This window comes from Notolepis coatsorum (assembly GCF_963971535.1).
Source record: "Notolepis coatsorum genome assembly, chromosome: 3".
NCBI classification, from domain to species: Eukaryota; Metazoa; Chordata; class Actinopteri; order Aulopiformes; family Paralepididae; genus Notolepis; species Notolepis coatsorum.
In genome coordinates, this window is record NC_140167.1 from 103,865,035 (window position 1) to 103,890,088 (window position 25,054).

Genomic DNA, 25,054 nt, shown 5'->3' on the forward strand with positions numbered 1-25,054 from the left:
CGCGCCAGCTTTCCTCTAGAATCGCATTTTATCCATTCTATGCGCAGAAATGGGAGCCAATCACAAGTATTTTGTATTTGTATTTATTGCTTTAAAATACAGAGACAGTTCATATTAAACAATACCATACTGGTAATAGTGCAAATTGTTATTTATTCAATCAGTGCATGAAGCGGTTCCATCTCATTTCATGTCTTTATTTGTAGTACACATTGCTACATTGTCATGCAGCGAACACACACATGCGAGATGGGCGACACACATACATACACATGCATTTTTTGGGGTCGCCGATTACATTTCCTCTCTGCACTTGACTCATCCTGTTGTCCTTCCCCCCCAAGGGCAGCCAGGAGCAGACCCGGGGACCAATCCAAGTGCTCCTGTCCGTCTTCGCCAGGGATGCAACAGTGTTGGAGATCTATGATGGCAGCCCTGCAGTGCAGACTCTCAGATGCCACCATGCAGACACACTCCTGAGTAAATGGTAGAATGCTAAATGATTAAACACAGTTATAAAACCAAACATGGCTCAGGCATGTTTTTGGTATGAATAATGCATTTTTAAGAACAAGCTTGTTTTATGATCTTACATGATCCTCTCATTGAAACCGGGAAACACATTTGTGTGTATATGCAGGCTATATAATGCATTTGTAGCAGGCGTTTTAGGTCTAAATGGGTTCAATCAATCAATCAAATCCTTTATTTAACCAGATAAGCATCAGTGAGATTAAAAATCTCTTTTTCAAGAGCGATCTGGCCAAGCAAGGCAGCAGAAAGTTTCAACATAAAAAAAGAACATCACAATAAAATACAGATAAAACATTCACAGCAAGCTCCAATTTCAGGCAAGTTATCAAACACAGTTGAATTTTAGATCCTCCTGTATCTTGTTCCAGGATGAAGGAGCAGCATATTTAAAAGCCCTTTTTCCCAATTCAGTTATCATATAGGAAACATCCAGTTTTAGAGCAGCTTGAGAACAAAGGGCATACTTGTATTGCTTAGTGCAGAGAAGCACGCTTAGGTACGAGGGAACCAGCTTAAGCAGAGCTTTGTGCACAAGATAGAGCCATCGAGAAAATCGCCGTACTTGTAGAGATGGGTAACTTGCAATGGCATATAGGGTGCAATGGTGCACTCGATTGCCACATCCCATGACAAAGCGTAAGGCAGAATGGTACACAGTATCCAGCTTTCTAAGGTACTGATCACGTGCATACATGTAAAGTAAGTCACCATAATCGAGTAGTGGTAAGACGGTGGTCGAGATCAGTGTGTTTAAGTGAAAAACAGGACCCGTTTCTGAAAAAGAAGCAGAGTTTAAGCTTCGACACAAGTTTATCTATGTGAGATTTAAACGTAAGGTTCTCGTCCACTATAATGCCTAGATATTTGTAGGAAGCAACCCTTTCGATGTCAGTCCCTCTAGCAGTAACAAGTGTGGGAAGATCAGCTGGGAGTCTCTTCCCATTTGAGAAGAGCATAAACTTTGATTTGCCAGCATATAACACAAGCTTAAGCTGGGTAAGATGTGACTGAACAATGTCAAAGGCAGATTACAAAAACGCCACCGTTTGCACAACACTGGGAGATGAGCAATAAATGACTGTGTCATCCATCAGCATATAAATGGTAAGCTGGGTTAAAGGCCCAGTGGCCTTTGCTTAAAGGTGAGGTAGGACATTTAAAATAAATGAGCCAGAGTGAGCTTATGACCAGATGAGATAGAGCTCTGCATCACTTCTCAAGCCCCACACCATGTGCTTTGCTGTATGCGCTATAGCGGTTTTCTACAAACACTTTTTACTTTGGTGGCTGTTGGGATGGAAAGAGAATTTCACCAAAATAGTTTAAAAGAAATTGCCTACACTATATTTAATGACAAAAGCAAAGTGAAATACTGGCTCTGGGTTGTAGCATAAGGCCTATGGTTGAAAATATCAGATAGAAATCTGGTATGTTGAATGACGAGTTGATGACAAAAGACTACAGTGTAAGATAACAAATCCAAGTTATACAGTATGTAGCTAATAAAACACAGACAAGGATCACTGAGGGTTGCACTTTTCAAAACTTTTAATATCTTATACTGGTGTTGACAAAACATAACAGGAAAGTGATCATGTGCAAAGTATTCATAAAATCATCAGCAAATGAAAAATACTTACTATATTTATTCCATCGTGTTGTCTTGCGCATTGATTTGTCTAGAGCTGTTTTGTGTTTTATATCATATGCATTACTGTATATCCAACATATTTCTTTATGATTCATAACCAAGGTAGACAGACACTTATCGGGATTCATAATCGACATGAGACCCAAAAGGTCATAGATAACTTAGTAAAATAATTCCCATTAGGTGATATAAGATAATATACTCTACTGTTTATACTCTTCTTCAGAAGCCTTAATATAATCTCTTTTAAAAGTTTGATTATGATTAATATAGTTCATTTTATTTTACATAATAAAATACTGTATACACAAGGCAAGGTTTATCACAGCAGTTCACATTGGTTGGTTAAAACCCATGTCTCATGTATGGCTTTGAAATCAATAGAATCAGTACAACAAGACGACAAACGGTTTTAATAAATTTTTCTCTTTTAATTGTTGAGCAGTGTTTTCAGTGAGTGAGTTAGTGCATTGATGATAGCAGACATGATGGCAGAGTGATGTATCAATGCATTCACACTTTGGTCATTGGTGTAACTTCCCGACACTGCCTCCGCGGCCTTCAACAGACATATGTAGTTCATGACGACCTCGTCCACCTTGGCGACCACCTCGCGCCGCCGGTCCTCGTCGCTCAGGCCCTCCACCAGGGACATGCAGGCTTGTGTGAGGCAGCACAGCGTGTGGAAGCTGTGTGTCAGGGTCAGCAGCAGCTCTTCAGGGCTGCCGCGGTCCTGTGCCATCTGGCTGCAGGCTCCGCCCAGCGCATTGGCCTGCGTGCACAGCACTTGCGAGAGCTCCCCCAGCTCGGCGTCGCTCACGTCGGGGCTCTCGCCTCTGGGCAGCTGGCCCACGCTGGAGCGCACCAAGCCGATCATCTCCAGGGCGTCCTTCCGTGCGGCCGTGAACCCTGCGGGGAGGCTGTAGGTCTTGCCCTTCATCGAGTTGATGCGAGCTAGCCTCGCTTTGAGGCTCATGTCGCTCATAGCAGTGCCCAAGTTGGACTGTCTGGCTGTCGAGTCCAACTTGTAGACCGTGTTCTTTGCGTCACTGCCGCGGGTAGGCGTGGTCCGCGGTGGCTTCTGGACGCCGGGTGGACACGAGGGCTTCTCTCTGTCGTCATCATCACAATCCTTGTTCATCTTCCTCCTTAGGAAGCAGTGACTGAATGGCCTGTGGCACTTCCAGGTGCCAGCATCCAGCCTTGGCGCCGCTGATGTTGGCAGCATCATGGAGGCCCCTCTAAAGAGCCTGCCGCCAGTGGCCTGAGAGCTAACCGAGCCCTGGGACCAGCTATTGGGCACGGTTTTGGCAGAGAATCTCCTCTGTAGTTTCAGGGGGTGCTCTTGGCCGTTTTGGACATTTTGCCCACCAATCTTCCCTGTAAACGTGGCTTTGGTCTTCTCTAACAGCGCTTCCAAGCCCCTGGAGCCTGTCGCTAGGGTGCTCCAACTCCTGCTCAGCATCCGCCCCCTGCGCGGCTTCCTGAGGCTACCTGTCGTGGGGTCACGTGAGGGTAAGCTAGAGGCGAAAGCCGGGGCGAGTGGGCGGGACCGGGGGCAGTCCTGGGTTTGCCCACTGGGCTCTGTTCTACTCGATAATGATGGTGGTGACGTGGCGGTGTTAGTGGTGGAGGCGGCGTTGGCCTCATTACAGAGAGCTAAGGATGAGTCTTCTTCCCCAGCCTTCTTCAGCTGTGTGCAAGCTACACTAGGGGCAGGAGGGAGAACAAAGAGAATTATTAAGCATCTCCTGGTCCAGAGGCTTTCATCTGTAATAGTCCTTTCCTCTGGCCATTAGCTTGTTAAGGCTGGACTATCCTCAGCTGGACTTCAAAAAAGGTTGCAGCAATGAGAAATGCATCCCTTTCTCAAATTAGTTCTCTACAATATGAAATAAAAAGCTTTAACCTCTTAACTTGATCATTTTGCATCTCCTCTGTGGTCAGTAATTCACACAGTAAGTCATTGCATGTACCCAGGTCACTGCACAATCGTGGAAGTTCATTTTCCAGTTTGGATCTCACCAATTCAACATTGCACACATTTTGCATTAATTGTGTTATTTCATTTTTCATTTTGGTTATTAAACCCAGTCTTGCACTTCTGGAGGCCTTTAAACATTTTAGCTTTTCTTTTTTCTTTTCCAGCTCTCTCTCTTCATACTCAGCTCCACCCTCTTCCTTCGAGTGTTCAGAACCCCCTTCTTTCAATTGATCAGGCATTTTCTCCATTCACAAAACACCAACACAACGTTTCAGTTTTATTTTACTTCAGCCGTGTTGCGCGTTTTAAATGCACTTCATTCATGCAGTCCTTCTGGGTGCATTGAAACCTCCCTTTATGCTTTTACACACACCGCGGTGACGCGTCGTTCAGCGGAGGACGGAGCGCATTCATTCATAAAAACAACACGGCAACGCGGAAGTATTGGATCCGTAGTAAATGTCAGATACCGCTCGCTTTCCATTCGCAGCGCGAAACATGTACAACGTCCATTAACTCCATTTCATCAACAAGCAGCGGGTTTTTTGACTATAAAGATGCAATCCTTATACAACGTAAATGCATCTTCTGGTTCTACTGGTATGCGCTTGGTTGACGCGCTCAGATAGCAGCACTCGGGAGATCGGATTTTGTTGTATATGACATTTATTTTCCTTTCATATTTTCAATGTAGATCTTCGGATTCCAATGATCCCCACAAGAATCATTGAAAACAGGAAGAGAAAAACCGCAGAATGAATTGAAGTCTATGAGAAAACAGCTTTTCTTTTGTACAGTTTACCCAAATCACTCCTAATCACTCAATCAATTTTAAGCCATACGAATTTCTGGGGAAATACTACTTCTGGACTACTAACTACTACAGAAAAACTTGAGTAACAAGTTTTTCTACAACTCAAGTTCAGACCTATGTTACTCTATTTCATTACCAAACATCATATCTTCATATCAAACACTCAACATCGGCACACACACACACACCAAACACTCAACGCTGGCTTATTTACTGTAGTTGTACCTGTGGTTTCTTTTATCTTGGGCATACGATGGCTGCCTTCCCGCGCGGGCCCATGCCCAAACCCAGGCTCGGCGCTGGTAGCCGCATGGATCTTCCTCAGCAGGGTAGGGTCTATGGGATGTCCGGCCTTCCCTAGACCTCCGCCGTAGGCCTTTTCCTCGGCAGACACATACCGCAGCCCCTTGAGGGAAGAGTCAGAGAGCAAGTGCACGTTCTCCGCAGCGCAGAGGGGAGAATCCATAGGGGTGACACAGCTGCTGCTGCCCGTACCACAGCCCGCGTCCACGGAGGAGCACTGCGAGCTCTGCAGGGAGTGGACACCGTCGCTCTGGATGGACGACACACGCTTGCTCAGGTGGTACTCGTACAGCTGCGCCGCAACGTCCTGCTCCGACCGCTGCGTTTTGCTCCGCAGCTGTTGCTCGCTACTCTGTGAACGGACGTCCTCGGCGCCGCAGGGATCACTGGAAGGGGAGGGTAACTGAGCATTTAAACACTGGCCTCTCTCGTCCGAGTCCTGCTCGTCTCCCATCACTGTCATCCGGTCTGCGTGGGCAGCCTGTGAGTCGCTCACACAGTCTGTAGAGACACCGTCTGCCGTTGTATTCCCAGGTGCTTGCTGCCATTGCTGCTGCCCGTCTCGAAACGTAGTTCGCCCCAAATCGAGTTGATTCATGTGATGGGAGTCTCTCACAGTGAAAGCGTTGTACTTTCCCACCAGGTGAGGCGGTTCCTCCCTATGTGGGCCTTGAGATCCAGAGTGGGCTCTCTCAGAGGTGCCGTTGGGATCTCCCTCCCTCACCCTGCCCTCCGTCTCCCTGTGCCTCCCCGCCTGCCTGCCCGTCGCCGACCCCATGTGCATCTTGGTGAAGTAGTCCGTGAGCGATTTGGTCTCCATCGTTTCCGGCTCCATCTCGCCACCGTCGGAATGGAGGATCTGGGAGGAGGAGGAGGAGGAGGAGGAAGTGGAGGAGACAGCGGAGGATTTGGCCTCCTCCTCCTCCTCCTGAGGGTTGTACTGTGCGGCTGCTGACCCTCCTGCCCCACCCTCACAAGGTGTTATGAACTCTGTCTTCTCCTCCGCCAAGGTCTGGTATCCTTCCGTGGTGGCCACGTGCATCCTCTGGTGGCTCTCCGTGGTGGCCACGTGCAGCCTCAGGTGGCTCTCCGAGTGCCTCTGGGCAGCAGTCGCCAGCTCCGAGGTCTCCGTCATCTCGGACGAATTCGTCTCGTTGCCGGAATCTGAGGAAGACTCGGGGCTGAAGGCCCGTGATATTTCGACACCTGTGTGCCACAGAGAGAAGAGACGTGTCATTAAAGGGTCACTCCAACAACAAAAAAACAATGCAGATTTATTTTTGCAAATATTCATCTCCAAAAATCTGTAAGCCATTTGCACACGTTCATTTAGTTTGACAGTTATTTAGAGTAAATTAGTTTAAACATGGCCACCAGTCATGTCATCGGGGCATTTTTTTTTGTTAAATACAGCTCTATGAAATGATACGGTAGCAGTCCCTTTAAGACAAGGTATTGCCATTTCTTTCAACTCCATAATTCCATGGAGCTGTAATTAACACAACACAAGGATTCAATGTCCCCAATGACATAATCAATAACTGTCATAACTAAAGGGATGTGTGCAAAGCAGTTTCAGGTTTTTGGATGTGCGTGAGATTATGTGCAAAATAAGTCAGCATTGCTTTTTGGCAAAGTGCCCCTTTAAAAACACAACATCCGAGACATGTGACAAATGTTAAGAGAATATTAAAGTGATAGATTATCAATGTCAAAAGTATCATGTCAGGGTCACGTCACTTCATAGCACTTTGTGGTACTTGATGGGAGCCCCACATGCACATTATTGTAGTGACAATGCAATAACATTCTAGTATAACCGAGTTGTGTATTAGATTAGATTACAAACCACTGCTCATCAAGTAATTACTTGTCATTAACAATTAATTATGTTTTATGTATGTTATTACGCAGCAGTTACCCTGTCATTTGTGTATTGTACAAAGTGCTACTGAAACTTGAAATTAGCTTTTACCACAATAGGAGAGACTCTATGTCACTGCACAGTGCATGGATGATAAAACAATAAAAATTATGCACAAAACAACAACAAAACAAAAGGAATGACCAACAACAACAAAAACAACAACAAATGCAGCAATGTTTACGTTCTGATGAATGAAACAATACTCGCACAGAATGGAAACATAGAACAAAACAGATTTTATTGGAAAAAAATAATGAAATAAAATGAACAAGAACAAATCAAATGTGAATGGCTGGAACGTCGCATTGTGTGTAATGTTAATGAATAAACGTTACGATAGTATAGGAAGAACCTGTGCTAGTGTCCGACTGCGAGGGGCTCTGCTCTTCAGACGCGGCCAGCGCCTCCAGCGCCTGCAATGTGGAGACCACCGCTTCGTTCAGAGGTCCGTCTGAGCCCTCCGCTCCCTGGGTGGGCACTGAGTCTATGAGAGACACAGGGATGTCGTCGCTGGGCCCCTGCAGTCTGGCCCCGCCGCCGCCTCCCTGCAGTCTGGCCCCGCCGCCACCTCCCTGCAGTCTGGCCACGCCGCCGCCTCCCTGCTGTTCCTCCTCGTCGGAACTGTCCCTGAAACCAGGCGGGGGCGCCGCGATGGCCAGGTTGAGGGAGTCCAGGAGCACGTCGTTGTCCTCCTCGTCGTTCCCCTCCGGCGGCGGCGGGAGGGAGGTCAGGTCGATGATGTCGTCGCTCGACCCGGAGAGCGAGAGGAACGCCGTGGGCTTGTCGACGTCGCTCATCACAGCGTCCTCCTCGCAGCTGATGTCGTCCTCGTCCTCGGCGTCGTCCGTGGTCTCTGCGTAGCAGATGTCACGCAGCAGCGGCTCCTCGATGCACTCGGCGGGGCCGAAGATTTTGGTGGAGTACTGGTAGCCGTCCCCCTCCCCGTCCTCCATGGCGTCCATCATCTTGTACTCGTCCTCCAGATGTCTGTACACAGGGCTGTGATTGTCTAGAACCTCCGGGCTCTCGTCCATCAGCCTCTGGTAGCCCAGGTTCTGGGGGTTCACACTGTCTAAGGGAGGGTCCCCGAATATGAAGGAGACCTTGGCGCTCCGGGGAGAGTCCTGGGGTTTGGGCCTGCTGGGGACGTTGAGGTAGGGCGGGGGATGAGGGGCTCTGCAGCGCTCTAATCTCTCCACCATGTGCATGGTGTGCTGGGGCTGGTGGATCTCTGTGACGTAGACCGGGTGGACTTGGCTCTCGTTTCTCCCGTGGTCAAGGTATTCACACTCCTGGTTGGAAAAATCCCGGCTGCACCTCTGGTTGCTACGGTCCTCACATGTCTTGTGCGGTGTGCTGTAGGCCCACTTGATGGCTTGGTAGTTCTGCTTCACTCTCGCCTCATGACCTGGAAAGAGGAACCAAAAATGTATTATTATAAATTATAAATAAATTATGGACATACAACAGTTTTATATGGTCATGATCTATGATCTATGATCTATATATATATATATATATAGATCATATATATAACAGTCCTTCTGAATATTCATAATCTTTTTCGATATCGTCCAGTCCTACATGAAACCCATTAAAAATACATATGGCCTTCAAGGGAGAAATCAGTTTTTCTCAAATTCTGAGACTTCTGAAACTTACAAGAGGTCACACTATGATATGATATGACTATGGCATTACGTTTCAGCATGTTAATATAAATGTCCATTTTGTCACCCCCTATTGCCAACTGATATAACACAATAGTGATAGTACATATATATATATATATATATATATATATATATATATATATATATATATATATATATATATATATATATATATATATATATATATATATATATATATATATAATACAGTGTACCCAGCTTTTACATTTGCTGTTCTCAGCTGTTCTAAACACTGGTGTCTGTTAGGACATTGCCGGGAAGATTATCCAGCACACAGGAAGTGATTGAAGTGACAGTAGTTTGTTTGGAATGAATAGAAGACTCAAGATAGAAAGCAAGTCAGTACAGTGCAAAAACGTAACAGCAATGACCGCTTATCACAAATAGATGATGCCAAAATAAAACAAAATTTGGATCTTGTGGATAACCACTTTAAGTCCTTCAAATATCCTAAAAACATCATGTTAGCAATGTTAGAATTCCTCATCTAAACCAAACAGCCAATGGGTAGGCCTGCTAGCTGCAAGCTAACCACATAGTTAGTGACTCATTAGTTGGTGAGTTCGATTGAGGAATGTCAACAACGCTAACCAGCAGATTTTTGGGTTAAACTGAATTCTTGATATGAAAACATTTAAAATACCCCCCATATTGTGACAAATAGGCCTACCTCAGTGAAGAACAATACAATAACATTACAACTCCAAACACCAGAGTAATCAGTTGAGACTCACTTGTTTCTGTGCTGCCTTTGGCCATGTTGAAGATTGAGCGCCGTGAGTCGACCAGTAATCTGTAGTAGCCAGCAGTGAGGCAGGCCAGATTCATGGCATCGACTGACTCCATTAACAGAGTGATGGGCTGTGAAAAGAAGAGATAAGCAGATGACAATGAGTGCACAATGAATGGGGGGGGGGGGGGGGGGCAGAACCGTATAATTGATTGATTGATTGAAAACTTTATTAACAGATTACAGAATGGGTACAATACAGTACGGCTCAATACACACAATTGTTAAGGGGATGCAGACCAGAGAAAGACTTTCGTCTTGTTTACATCAGGATCCCCCATTTTCAATTCATCATGACATTTATGACATACACGACATACAGCTATACAGTACTGTTACATCTAGACATTTATGACATACAAGATACACAAATATAGAGTACTGTTTAAGAGACAGAGATTATACATTGAAGGGGGTTGGTGGGGGGGTTTGGACATTTACCGGGGCCAGTTTCGAATTGCAGCCTCACGTAGCGAGCGTGATTGCGAAAATGATAAAAATGTATTTGTTTCAATCTGACTATCCTGACCTGCCGCGAGCGACAGCGAACTGAGTGGCGATGTCGTTCCCCCCTCAAATATTCGCTCGCTGTGTCTCTAGTTGAGCGATTACGCGGCTGAGTCCCGCCCCTAAACACTTTTTATTGGTTGAGAATCGCAGGCTGCTTTGCCCCTGTGCTTCCAGGTAAACACACACACACAGACACACTCGGACAAGCGCCGCGTCATATCAGGACAGTGTCGCGCGCGATTTCGTCTCCAGTTCGCTCGCTCGCTGCCTGTCAGGAACCGGTGTCATCCCTACCCAGCGTTTCCATTGAAACAAACCAGAAAAAGAAGCCAGCGCTGAAAAGACATGTCTCCCGTGGACACGCTGTCTTGGCCCGTTAGATGTTACCTTGACGTCCAGAACGTGCAGCTCCACCCTGACCGTCTTCTCATCCTCCGTGTACATCTCGATGCGGTTGACGTGGCTGAAATCAGCCAGCAGGGCCACCAGGTTGGTTTTAGTGTTGATCACGTGACTGATGCCGTACCTGGGACCCACCAGCAGAGTCACCTCCGTGTGCTTCTCTCCTTGCTAGAGAGAGGGGCGCACGCACGCACGCACGCACACACACACACACACACACACACACACACACACACACACACACACACACACACACACACACACACACACACACACACACACACACAGGTGTGCAAAACATTGAGAAGAATGAATCAGTCAAGATCTCAACATACTGTACATGTACACTCTCAAGGTAATAGGAGGTATTTATTTACCAGTAGTGTAGATTTAAACACCCGTCCTCCATAGAGCCTCAGGTCACTGAGGTACTTCAGGTAGTGGACCTTGGCCTGTAAAGCTGTCAGCTGGGGAGGAGGAAACAAACAATTAATGCAAATTATGACAGGGTTGGTTCTGTTTTTAACCTTCATTTAACCATGGTATTGATTGATTGATTGATTGAAAAGTTTATTAACAGATTGCAGAATGGGTACAGTAAAGTACAGCTCAATACATACAATTGTTAAGGGGATGCAGACCAGAGAAAGACTTTCGTCTTGTTTACATCAGGGTCCCCCATTTTCAATTCATCATAACATATATGACATACATGACATACAGATAGACAGTACTGTTACATCTATACATTTATGACATATCAGATTTGCAAATACAGTACTGTTTGTGATACAAAAGTGTCCAGAAAAAGAGTGTATATACATTTGGCGTAGAAACTGTACATTGGAGGAGGTTGGGTGGGTGGGGTGGGGTTGGGTGGGTTGGGTGAGGGCTGTACATTGGAGGTGGGGGGGGGGGGGGGGGGGTTGGGTAGGGGACACACACACATTTTACACTGTACATTGGAATACTGACAATGCCTTACTTGGTCATTTACTGTACAACTGGGTTAGGACATTTGTAGGGGCCAGTTTCGAATTGCAGTCTCACGTAGGTGTTTTTTTAGAGTGTTTTTGAAAGTGGGTAGTGATTCACATTCCTTTACAGCTTTAGGTAGGGCGTTCCACATTGATGTGGCATAATTGCGAAACGTGTTTAGTCCCTTGTTTGAGCCGAATCTGGGTTTTACATGATTTGTGGAGCTCCCTCTGGTGTTGTGATCGTGGTATTCACTGACCTTTGGGAAGTATTTTGACATGTACATGGGTACCTTGGTCGCGTAGTGTATCTTGTAGACCAGGCCCATTGCAAGTTGCTGTACTCTGTCGTCTACTCTAAGCCATCCTAGGTTGTCAAAGTGGGCAGGGGTGAGGTGGGTTCTAGGAGTTAGGTCAAGCAGTAGTCTGACTAGCTTGTTTTGAGATGTTTGTAATTTGTTTTTTAGTGCCTTTGAGGTGCTTTGGTACCATGAGGTGCAAGCATAGTCGTAGTACCCTTGAATGAGTGCTCCTGCTAGAGTCTTCAGGGTATTCTTGTTTACCAGAGAGGAGATCCGGTACAAGAATCGCGTTCGTTGGTTGACTTTTTTTATTACATTGGATGCCATTTTGTCACAGGAAAGATTAGCCTCTAGGATGGAACCCAGGTAGGTAATTTCATCTTTCCTTGTGATAATATTGTCACCCACTGCAACCGAGAAGCCGTCGGTCTTGCTGAGTTTGTTATTTGAACCGAAGAGAATGGACTCTGTTTTGCCCATGTGTAATGATAGTTTGTTGTCGGCGAGCCATATGCAGATTTTGCCTAGTTCCGAGCTGAGGGCTTTTTCAACCTGTAACTTGTTCTTGTCAGAGACCAGCAGGGCTGAGTCGTCCGCAAACAGGAACAAGTTGCAGTCACAAGCTGACGACATGTCATTTGCATAAATTAGGAATAGTAGGTTCTGTGTTTACCTTTATTTAACCAGGATAGGTTCTGTTTTTAACTTTTATTTAACCAGGGTAGGTTCTGTTTTTAACTTGTATTTACCATCAGTCATGGTCGGGGGGGGCTCGGTCCTCCCCGGTCTGATGGTTGTGGGGGGCCTCAGCGGGGTACATTCGTCGGGCTATGGCTCCACTCAGCCCCTGTTATGCAGACAGGTGCTGAGCAAGCCATAACGCTACAGAACGAAGGGTTATGTATATAACCCAGTTCTGTGAGTTATGGTGCCCTCAGCACCTGGACGCCGCTGCGGCCCTTGATTTTTCATTGTGGTGAAATTTGTTGGGAAGGAGATGAGTGTGTGGCCCCACCCCTGCTTATGTAGGTAAGCGGATGGGGGTGTGGCCAGATGAATGCTGGCATGTAAAGGTACATGGTGGAATTTTTTATTCAGTGTATATACACTGAAGCGAGATATATGCAGACAGGTGCTGAGCGCACCATAACTCACAGAACTGGGTTATATACATAACCCTTCGTTGGCGATACAGTGCCTTGTTCAAGGGCACTTCAAGGTGGCTATTGAGGTTGGGGAGAGCGTTATTTATTTACTTCTCTGTTGAGATTTGTCTAGCCAGTTCCAGGGATTGAACCGGCAACCTTCTGGTAACAAGCCTGCTTCTCAAACCTTTAGGCCACTGCTGCCAAACAATGATCTACTTTAAATATATCAAAACAAAGTAGGGCATGACAAGGTAACTGCATCGCTAATAGCCACACTTGACAACATAGACATTCTAAATGGTCCCAAGTTTATTTACTGTTGCAGTGTTTGCTAATATCAACTGACAGCTGACAGCAAACTTGGGTCCACGCTGTTTCCTAGCATAATAATTCCACTGAAATTGTATATAAGTAATTAAGAATATCCTATATCATTATACAATTAGGCTTCAAGTAAAGCTTTTGACTATCTGGATGATTCAGGTTTGTGAAATACCCACTGACTGAACACCATTATCAGACGCTGCTGTAACATTCCACCAGGTGGCGATCGTGAGTCTGTTCACACAGTGTGCTATGGTGCAAAGACAAGATGAGAGAATAAGGAATGACAAAGCTTGAGAGAGAAAGAGAGAGAAAGCGAGAAAGAGAGGAGATGAAGGAGGAAAGAGAGGAAGGAAGGAAGAAAGGAGGGGGGAGAGGAAGAGAGACAGAACAAGACAGAGATAGTGTGTGTGTTTTAAGTTTGTGTGTGTGCATGTACTTGTGCATGCCTGTGAGCTTGTGCACGTATATGTGATGTGTGTGTATGTGTTGTGTGTATCCTGTTTTAAAACGTGTTTATTTCGGCGTATGTGATGATACCATGAGCATGTGTGTGTGTGTGTGTCTGTGTGTGTGTTCTTGTGTCGTCTATGTGCAGTCTGTCCTATTATATACTGTGGTAAATATTGAGTTGAATTTCATAAATAAACTTGTATACTGTTTAGCAGAAGTGGTTGCAGGGCTAAATGAGGAATGAGACGCAGGGACAGTTGGATAGATAAAGGTCACACCTAATGTGACCAGATTAGTACTGTATGGTAAAGGCCCAAAAGGTCAAAGAGTATTCACACCCCCCCACCAGAGGACATCATGCCAGCCCCCCCTTGTGAGACAAGACCCAACACAGCGACCACACGGACGGGGGCCACCAGCAGAACCCCTCTGTGCTCAGCGGGGGACCACACCGACGGGGGCCACCGACGGGCCCCCTCTGTCTCTGTCCCATCACGTCGCCACAACCCAGGGGGGGGGGGGCTGCCAGCCCCCACAGGAGATCGCCCACAGGAGACCGCTCACAGAAGACGCCCACGGACCAACTGTATTCTATTATTGGCTAGAAATTATAGTATATAAGAGGAGACAAATTGGTAGTTCAGGAGCCCTCAGACCGGACCGACCCCAGGGGTCTGTTGGGCTCCACCGCTCCTTCCACCAGAGAGACTGTGCTGCTTTTTATGTGAGTAAATCATGGACCCTTGGTTGGTTAAAATAGAATGTAAAGATACTTATCTTAGAAACCAGGCTTACTCATATAAAACGGGGCCTACAGGAAACTATGTATGTTCAAATTATGTTAACGAGTGACTGTTTTATGTACATGTTGGGGTTTGAGATGCAAACCTTGTTGATTCCTGTACACAGCAGCCATGTTAATGTTTTCTGATAAATCCTTTGTATGTGAAAGGCAACCTTTTATTCACTCTTGGCCCTGGCTCTGATCAAATAAATGTTGAATTGGACTATAGTTCATGGTTTGTCTGGCCTACACGTTTATTCCTCATCTGCTTAAGTCAGATGAGGAGATCAACAATTCTATCACGTATGATCCCTTTCTCCTCCTTCCAGATAATCAATCTCATTTGTACTGTACTACAATAACCTCAAATTATTGTAGAAGTTCTGTGGGAATTTACCACAGAAATGGTGCCGTTCTTCCCACCCTATTGTGTCTCCCCCTGAAAAGGTGCGGTAGGGTCTTGTCATAACAAATCTGGACCTTACTGTGTGTTGGGGACACGGGGCAAAGAGCTGGGGGTTGCTGCGTTTGGAGTTATAGACGAGGGGCTTGTTGTCTGAATGAAGGAGAGAGGGACAGGATGAGGGTTGGTTGTGTACGCCACTTGTTGGGACCCACGGTGAATATGGCTTTTGCATGCAGGGTTGGGGGAGCGGTGACTTAGGTTAGGATGTCCGAAGGTATGAAGATCGCGCTTGTTGTGCAGTAAACATGCAAACGTGGGCTTTTTATGTTTGTGTGTTTGTTCAGACACAGGAGGCCGGTCTCGGCCTATGCGGGCCACGGGGGTTGAGTTGGGACTCGTATGGAATATACTTTATGAACTATACGGGGGGGGGGTTGCACCAAGAAGAGACGGCATGTAATGGGATTGCGTATTGGTGGCGCACAGACTATCTGGTCATGATGTAATGGTGGTGGCGTCGCATGACGGCAGATAAAAGGCTTTTCTGGCTAGGAAGCACGGTTATCTGGTGTGTACGACAGGGGCGCGTTCTGAGTATATAATTGCCCTAAAATTATTCTCAGGAAGGGGGCGCGGGTAAGTTGGGGAGATTTGGTTGTTCTGAAATGGAAAGAGAGCTGTGTCCGATGAGCATTATGACCCTGCTTATAGTCACAGATAGCGGGACGGGGACCGTGAGTGAGGACAGTATGGGCATAAATGCGTCGGGCTCGATGTAAAGAAGAGCTCTGTTAACTATTCAGAACATGCAAGTCAGGTATGGTAAAGATGAGTGGAACCTGGCATGATCAGCGCAGGGGGTCTGTGCGATTGCAGGATTAAAACGTAGTAATTAATAGAAGATAAGGGTGCCGGCGTGTTCAAGACAAGGCTCGATAATGGACGAACTGAAGTCAGGGACCAATCGGCCTAATTTAAATGAAGATATATTTGCCGTCCTTAGGCATAGTATCGAGCGGATCGGGTGGTCCTTTTTAATCTTGAGCGAAACCGGCCTGTTGATTCAATTACGTTCGCTGTGATACAAAAACAATTCGGTCGAAATGACTGATAAGTACTTAATGGTTGTATGGGGGACTATGGCTATGGTTAGGAATTGTATGGGGGACTATGGCTGTGGTTAGGAATGATTGGCGAAACGTAGGAGCTTATTGTTGTTTTGATATTTTAATGACCAACGAACATAGGTTTGAGGCGAATCCTACTGGTGGTTGGGGCTAGCTAGCTTAGCTCTGTGGAAAAGTCTGCGGTGAAACTGGGGACGTTACGATGGCGTTATGAGAGAATTGATTAAACACTGTGGCGGCAATTGCAGGTAAGAAGCGAATCGAGACGTAGGGTGGCGAGATTGTGGCCGTTTTGAGGGTCATTATTGATGCGGTAGCGATAGTGTATGATATTAAGAAGTCGCTGCTTGATGACGTCATGGTGTTGTGGAGAGTGTAACGTTCGCGGTGCTATGGTGTGAGGCGGAAAAGGTAGGAGAAAGGATTCGTGTTGGACTATGTGGGCGGCGTTGGTTGGTGTGAATGTTTTAAAAATTATTTTCTGTTAGGGTGGTTGGTTATTTTAAGCTTGTGTGAATTGTTTATGCTTTGGGTGGTACTGAGCGAATTGCGTGGATGAACGGATCTTGAAGGGCACGGCTCCCGTGAGGGCCTTGAACGTCGCATTAGAGCTGGCTAAGCTAGTTAGCTTGCGTGCCGTTGTTGTGTGGCGTTTGCGGGCGACATATGTTACGTTTCGAGTTTTGAGAATGATGTTGGGGAGGGGTTAGATAACGTGGTGAATGTCGTGGCATTTTTATGAATGTCGTGGCATTTTTATGAATGTCGTGGCATGTTTAGAATGTCGTGGCAGATTTTGGTTGTCGTAGCAACGTTATAACGGTCGCATCGGTTGCTGCTGCGCATGTGCGGTTCGCTGTTTAGTTTATTTTCGCTCAGGGGACGGTGGTAGGTGTGGATATTTTTGCTTTATGTTATATAAATAACCTGGAAGTGGATCTGTTTATGGTTGTTATTGCTACGGGTATGTGTACGCGGGGGAAGAGATAGGTGACGTTATCGGTGGTTTGTTTAAGGGAGGCTGTTGAGAATAGGTTGCAGACGTTGTCAGGGTGTGGATGATTTGATATACATGCCCATATTTAAACTGGGATTCATAAAACCGGCTATACTGGGTAGATTGTATTATTGTCTTTGATACACAGGGGTATATTTTTAACCAGGGGGGAATGAGTAGTGATTGATTAAAAATAAGTACAGTTAGAAACATACAGTTGTTAAGGGGATGCAGACCAGAGACGGAGTCACCCGTTTTAAATACATCATAACTTTTATTGCATACATGATACACAGATAAACGGTAGTTTGGGAGTAATAATAGGCTAAAATTGGTAAAATTTTCTACAAAGTAGAATGCAGTAGGATCGGTTTGTCACGTGTGTATGGTATGAGGAAGAAGAGAGCTAACCACTATAATGTTTTTCGGAAATAAGTGATGCTTACATGTATGATGAGTTGATGAACGTTGCCGGTAATAGGTTAAGATTTCACAAAACTAACCTTATCAGTGACTATTGTTTAGGACGGGAAATACTGTGTGCACTGCAAAAAACGTTTGAGACCACTTCTGGGAATGTTGTTTTGTTGGGAATAAAATGCTTAGGTTGTAATTTTATTACTTAAATGATGTTGTGTTAAAATGATAGTTTTTTTAATCTGTGTAACATGTACAATTGTGAGCTTAGAAATAATGATGTTGTGTTTGAAGATGTGATTTTTGAAATCTGTTTAGAGTGCAATTGTTTATGCTTGTTTTAGATTGTTAAATCTTTAATACACTGTTAATGTGGTTAGGACATGTGTTTATGCTTATTTTAGATTGGTAAATCTTTAATACACTGTTAATATGTTGACACAAGCCTCCGACTTGTAGGGGATTGTAATTTATTGATTGAGGCTTGCTGTCTGTGTCAGGGAACAATGTTATTAATGCAATGACGATTTAATGACAGTAGTTGGGATAATACTAGGTGAAATTGCAAATGTGTGCTACTTAGCCTCTGGGGGGAAGGGATTTAGTCTCCCCTGGGGGCAGTAGGAATGTGTGTTTTATTCAAACCTGGGGGGGCGGCTTGCCCCCAGGGTGAGGTGTATGAAATATTAATGTTTGCTGCAAGTCTTTAGATCATGGGGATGATAATTTAATGATGTAGGCTTGTTGGGGTATATTTTGTTGCATTGCTATGTTGGAATCTGTTGATGCTTGTGTAATTGGTTATATCTTTAAATGCCATTTGCAAATCCTTGGGTCACAGTGGGATAATTTAGTGACGGGGGTTGTTTAGAAGCTGCTATGATGTAAGATTGTGTTTTAGCAGTTATTTTGCTTTGATTTCTTTTCTAAAAATCTCTAAGGTTCAGGATTGAATGTGTTGTGACACTGTGAAATTGGATGAGTGCCTTTACGTTAGGTCATATTTTTTGGTTGAGTTGGTACAGATAATATTTTTTATTTAGATTTAATTTTTGTATGTATGTGTGAGATTGAGATGTTGTCTGTTTATGTCCTTTTGATTTCAGTGAATGATTGAGCTGGGGGTGGGGGCCAGGAAGCCTTAATTACCCATTCACACACACACACAGACACACACACACACACACACAGACACACACAGACACACACACACAGACACACACACACAGACACACACACACACACACACACAGACACTCACACACACAGACACACACAGGCACACGTTCACACAATCTGATCACACATACATACACACACACAACTTAGCTTTCACTTAAGGTGAAACTAGTCGTAAAAATAACAAAATGTGTTTAAGTATGATATGTCTGTGGTTATGTAATCAATTGGATGAGGGATTGAATTTAGATTTTTAGAGTTCTTTTCTATTTTTAATCTTTGAATTTAGAGTTTTGGATTTCTTTTCTTTTCTTTCTAAATAACCATTGAGGTGGTCTGCGGTTGGTGCTGGTTAATTTCATTGATCTGCTTTCACATCTGTTGGAATGTTTTTTTGATTATTTGCCTTTTGTTTCTTATTTCTCTGTCATGATCTGGGGAGAGGACTGTTGGAGGCTGGGATACATTGGAACAGATGGAGGCTGGGATGCATTGGATCAGATCAATGACAGTTAAGTAGTGCCACCACGATTTGCATATGGAATTAATGGCTTCCCTTATTGAGTATGTTGACATGTTGTGTAAAAAGTTTGCTCTGTGCTTGTGTCTTCAACAGCTCAGAAAAAGGGAGGGGGAAGGCAGATCGACGATGGGGGAGACATGAATACATTTCATTAGAAGCGGTAATGTAGGATTTCGTTTTTCCCTGTTACTCTGCAGTCCAATGATGGTGAGAGAATTCTTGTACACAGAGACCCCTGCCTATACAAACCCCATGCGGGTGGGGCCAGGTTGTAAAAACTGAACAGATGTGGTTTGGAGGAACTTCCACGCTATAATCGTCTGACGACGGGTTGTCATGAGATAATCGATGACTGGACCTGGGATGACCTGGCCTGGGAGGGCGGGGCCAGTCTGAAGACTGAGCTGACAGTGTGTGAACAAGGTTCTCTGGGGTGTAGTGGAGTTGTGGTTGGACTGCAGGGGACAGGGACGAGACTGGATAAGTACTGATGGGCTTTGTCTTGTGCACATTGATTTGGTAGGGCGCAAGCAAAGGGCGGATAAATAACACAACGCAGGGTCAGATAAGGATGCATTCACATAAGTGAGGAGATGGCCAGAGTGAGGAGAATGGGTGAAAGAAAATTTTCATTGAAATTCTGCTTTCCTCTGCCAAACTGAGCTGTGGAAACAAGAAGTGACAAGATTATGACCAATATATGTGTCATAAAAGGGGGGAGGATAGGTGGGAAGCAATTGATTGATTATGCAGATGTGATTGTACTATCTTAAGGAATAAATTAGCAGAAAGAAGAGATTATTGAATGAATGTAAAAATGAAAATATTGTGATACTAATGTATGTTTTCTCTCAACCAGATCATCTAAAAGAGTGTGGGAACAAACTTTCCTGTAGATTAAGATAATTGGGTTTTAAATTTGTGATTTTTAGATTCAATTTGTGATGTGTAGATTAAAGTTATTTTTAATTGTTGTTAGCATATTCAAAGTTTTTGTTTAAAAGAAAAAATGGAGACATTTTGAAAAAATGAATTTTAATTTTAGAAAAAATGTATCCTTTGTATGGTTAGTATGTATAGAAAATCAAGTCAATATATCATATGTGACGATAAGAATCGTCAAAACGGGGAAATGTGGTAAATATTGAGTTGAATTTCATAAATAAACTTGTATACTGTTTAGCAGAAGTGGTTGCAGGGCTAAATGAGGAATGAGACGCAGGGACAGTTGGATAGATAAAGGTCACACCTAATGTGACCAGATTAGTACTGTATGGTAAAGGCCCAAAAGGTCAAAGAGTATTCACACCCCCCCACCAGAGGACATCATGCCAGCCCCCCCTCGTGAGACAAGACCCAACACAGCGACCACACGGACGGGGGCCACCAGCAGAACCCCTCTGTGCTCAGCGGGGGACCACACCGACGGGGGCCACCGACGGGCCCCCTCTGTCTCTGTCCCATCACGTCGCCACAACCCAGGGGGGGGGGGCTGCCAGCCCCCACAGGAGATCGCCCACAGGAGACCGCTCACAGAAGACGCCCACGGACCAACTGTATTCTATTATTGGCTAGAAATTATAGTATATAAGAGGAGACAAATTGGTAGTTCAGGAGCCCTCAGACCGGACCGACCCCAGGGGTCTGTTGGGCTCCACCGCTCCTTCCACCAGAGAGACTGTGCTGCTTTTTATGTGAGTAAATCATGGACCCTTGGTTGGTTAAAATAGAATGTAAAGATACTTATCTTAGAAACCAGGCTTACTCATATAAAACGGGGCCTACAGGAAACTATGTATGTTCAAATTATGTTAACGAGTGACTGTTTTATGTACATGTTGGGGTTTGAGATGCAAACCTTGTTGATTCCTGTACACAGCAGCCATGTTAATGTTTTCTGATAAATCCTTTGTATGTGAAAGGCAACCTTTTATTCACTCTTGGCCCTGGCTCTGATCAAATAAATGTTGAATTGGACTATAGTTCATGGTTTGTCTGGCCTACACGTTTATTCCTCATCTGCTTAAGTCAGATGAGGAGATCAACAATTCTATCACGTATGATCCCTTTCTCCTCCTTCCAGATAATCAATCTCATTTGTACTGTACTACAATAACCTCAAATTATTGTAGAAGTTCTGTGGGAATTTACCACAATACCTTTATGTCTGTGAATGTGATGATGTTGTGCGTGCATATACTGTATTGTGTGTGTGTGTGTGTGTGTGTGTGTGTGTGTGTGTGTGTGTGTGTGTGTGTGTGTGTGTGTGTGTGTCGTCTGATCCGGTACCTTTTTACCGGGCGGGACCAGGTTCAGGTTGGTCTTCAGGATGTGAGTCAGGGCCTTTTTAATGTTCTTCTCCTTCATGCTGGAGAGCACGGCAGGGGGCAGGAACAGCGCCAAGCCCCACTCTTTCCTGTGGAGGACACACAGTCCAGGGGCTGATTAGCCAAAAGGGTCATTTCAGTAGCGCCATAAGTAGCCTCCTGACTGGGAATCGATGACCTCACACTCGTGCACTCGACTAAACTGACAGGACAGGATCATGCCACGATTACAACACAGCAACAGAATTTCAAGGATTTTCTCAAAACAAACAAAAATGATGTACCTTACTTCACAGACTTTGTCCTCCATGTTGGAACAAACAACGGTTGCTATGTGCAACACCATGGTTTTTACATGTTGAAATATGAGAAATGTATCAACCACATTTGTATAAGATGGTGTCTTATTACTGGATCTTGTAAACAAGTCACGGTGGAACAGTAATATGGCGCTTTTCCAATGTTTTACCTACTCACAGCACAGAAATTAGGCATTTTCTTTCTAAAGTGGCTACAGGCAGCCATGTTGGAAGAAAGACAAACTTACACAAACATTCCGTGAGAGTACTCTGTTCACACAGAGGAGACCGCATTGAAGCAGTCAATCAGGATCGCTTATTATTTTGACGTGACAATCACAGAAGGGATTGATTATATGAAACAGAGCAGCACTAGTTAGATCCATGCCTTTTGTCAATAATAACCTCAATAAAAAGCAGCAGATGTAGTTAGAAACATGTATGTGTGCCACCATTAATCGACTAAATTGCATAAATCGATTACAAAATAATAATTGATAAAAAATTACTGCATCGATGCTTTGAAACCTTTCATTGGTAAATAGTGTGCCCAGTCTGATGGAAATATAGAGGAAGAAGAAGAGTCGTTCCTTTCGGAAGCAATAAGATTGTTCGTAAACGCTCTAAATAGAACCCAGTAAAAGTGCATGCTTTAGCTAGACATCAGTGGGCATTCGTGGGAATAAATAAAACTACAAGTAAACTTAAATGTAAATTGCCCATTTTTTGGGGGGGGGGATGAAAATCTAAAGAATTTCTGTAGACAAGGACAGCTTTATATGAAGAATGAGTGGGGAGCCACATGTCAAAGACACTGGTATTGTGCTTTTAAGAAGAGAGATTCTCTGTCCAGTGCAGTATGTAGGAGACCAGCGGACAGTTGAGTCAGCGGTGCATGGCACAGTGTGAAACCCAAGCCACTTACTCTATATACTTGAGGGAGACTTTCTGCGACTGCTTGGTGTTAATAGTGAGAATATACATCTGCAAGGCAGCCAGACGCAGAGCTGTGTCGTATTTCAGCTCTGACCCAAATCTCTCCAATACCACGTCATTACAGCTCTGGATGGGACAGAGAGAGAGGGGGGGGCGGACAGGGAGAGGAGAGAGAGAGAGAGAGAAAGGGAGTGAGACACATACTCAGAGAGACATACAGAGACAGAATGGTAGAGATGGCAGAGTGTGTGGGAGAGACAGATAGATACATGGAGAGATAAAGAGTGTGTGTGAGAGAGAGAGAGAGAGAGAGAGAGAGAGAGAGAGAGAGAGAGAGAGAGAGAGAGAGGGACAACTGTGCAAGGTTACACTCCCCTCATCCCTCTCATCTCCTGAGAAACATGAGATGTACAGAACTCTCTCACATTTCCTAGGCAACGTTAAGATCCAGACCTACAGTATGTTGTACTGATCTGTACAACACCTATGGCAGCCATACTGTATACTGTATAGGTCTGTTTGTCCAACATTACAGACTCAATTCTAACTTTTGAGTGTTTTAAAAATGTTTTATTTAAAGAATAGTACATGTCCTGTAATTCTATTCTAAGAACATAAAATAAACATGGATTACAGCATGACAGCACTTAAGGCATTCTAGCACCTTAGATACCTGTGTATTAATGCTGTGTATTCAGCTAGCCCTGCTCTGTTCAGGGGCGACAGTGGTTCGGGCAGTCGTCTGGTAATCTGGAGGTTTCCGGTTCAATTCCTGCTCCTCCCTAACAGCATGTCGAAGTGTTCTTGAGCAAGACACTTTTTTGCTAATTGCTCCTGATGAGCAGGTTGGCACCTTGCATGGTTGCCTCCGCTGTCGGTGTGTGAATGGGTGTGTTAATGTGAGTGAATGGGTAAAATGTGAGGAACAAATTGTAAAGCGCTTTGGAAAAAAGCGATATATACATGCAGCAATTTACCATTTCACATTTATTAAACCTGGTGGCAACTCTTAAGCTTGGAGCTAGCAATACTACCCATACGAAAAAAGTATCATGGTAATAATCACCATCACTTCTTGGTCACTAACGATGACAAAAACATTATTGAAATACCAAGAAATTACAATTGCGAATTGGATAATACCATAGTATTATTTAAGTACAAAAGTGGTAACATGGCGATACATAACCACGGTAAATTATTTATGCAATGGCTGGCACCATGGTAGAACTGAAATTACCATCATGCTACCATGATATTAAAAGTGTATGAAAGTGCGAGTGTAAATCCCTACCACTATCATCATGGCGATAATGACTGGCATAGACAGGATATTATTTGGGTCATGCGTCTGGCGGTTTTTCACCTGAACGTAGAGGTATTCAAACGCCACAGCGTCCCTCCTGAGCAAGTCCACTGGGTCCTTTGGAACAAAGCTGATTCGAAAGAAGCATTTCATCTTGTGTGACCCTGGTCTCTGTGTCACCTGGAGCACACGGCAAGGACAAGGAAATGGCCTAATTAGTCACGGGTCGTGTCCTCGGTGTCAATAATTCACACACACAAATCTAGTTTTTTAATGCTGGTGTCTGCAAAAAGCAATAAAACAACAACAGTTAGACATCATGAATGATTGTCTTTTCAAACAAGAGGCCACAGTGACATGTTTATACACTGGCTCTGAAGACTGAAGCTGTAGGTGAGAAGCACAAGGCACGTGATGTTTTTTCATGTTCTGTATCGTATCGCTCTCGCTCGGCATCGCTCTCTGCACTATCTCGCATACGTGCACGCGCACTGAATAAAGACCACAATGTACCTTTAATCCCAATATTCGTCTGACCACACCCCTATCAGCTTACCCATATAAGCAGGGGTGGGGCCACCCACTCTCCTCCTTCTCGCTTTCACCACAAGGAAGAAGTGCCTCGGTAGATCCCCACACTTGACACCATGATGGAAGAAAGGTTTAGGAGCAGCTTTGGGAAACAAGGATACGTTGACATCATATCTTTATTTTCTCTCTCACTATTTTCGAGAAAATACGGCGATATTGTCTTCGTACTGGAGTGTCTGGAAGATGATGATCATTCTAAAAACCCTCCACCGGTTTTCGTATTGGGAGCACGCCGCTGCATGCTTCTCAACTGCAGTTCCTTGCTGTGTTTGTTGGGGTGAAACCTGTCAGGCCACAGCTGAACTGTCGGACATGCCGCTGTTGTGAGAAGCGGTGCGTTCCAGGTTGG

The 25,054-nt window shown here is 44.7% G+C and overlaps 1 protein-coding gene across 1 annotated transcript in view; it reads right to left on the reverse strand.

Moving 5' to 3' along the window:
* Positions 1–2,194: 2,194 nt before the first annotated feature.
* frmpd4 (FERM and PDZ domain containing 4) overlaps positions 2,195–25,054 on the reverse strand; it is a 273,467-nt gene continuing 250,607 nt past the window's right edge. Inside the window, exons 9-17 of the mRNA XM_084310242.1 lie at positions 24,175–24,294; positions 22,798–22,934; positions 21,536–21,662; positions 10,987–11,076; positions 10,595–10,777; positions 9,642–9,768; positions 7,566–8,621; positions 5,209–6,492; positions 2,195–3,889 (exon numbers count right to left, since the gene is read on the reverse strand). Of these exons, the coding sequence (XP_084166368.1) occupies positions 2,616–3,889; positions 5,209–6,492; positions 7,566–8,621; positions 9,642–9,768; positions 10,595–10,777; positions 10,987–11,076; positions 21,536–21,662; positions 22,798–22,934; positions 24,175–24,294 (4,398 nt within the window). The 3' untranslated portion in view covers positions 2,195–2,615. The remainder of the gene's footprint in view (positions 3,890–5,208; positions 6,493–7,565; positions 8,622–9,641; positions 9,769–10,594; positions 10,778–10,986; positions 11,077–21,535; positions 21,663–22,797; positions 22,935–24,174; positions 24,295–25,054) is intronic.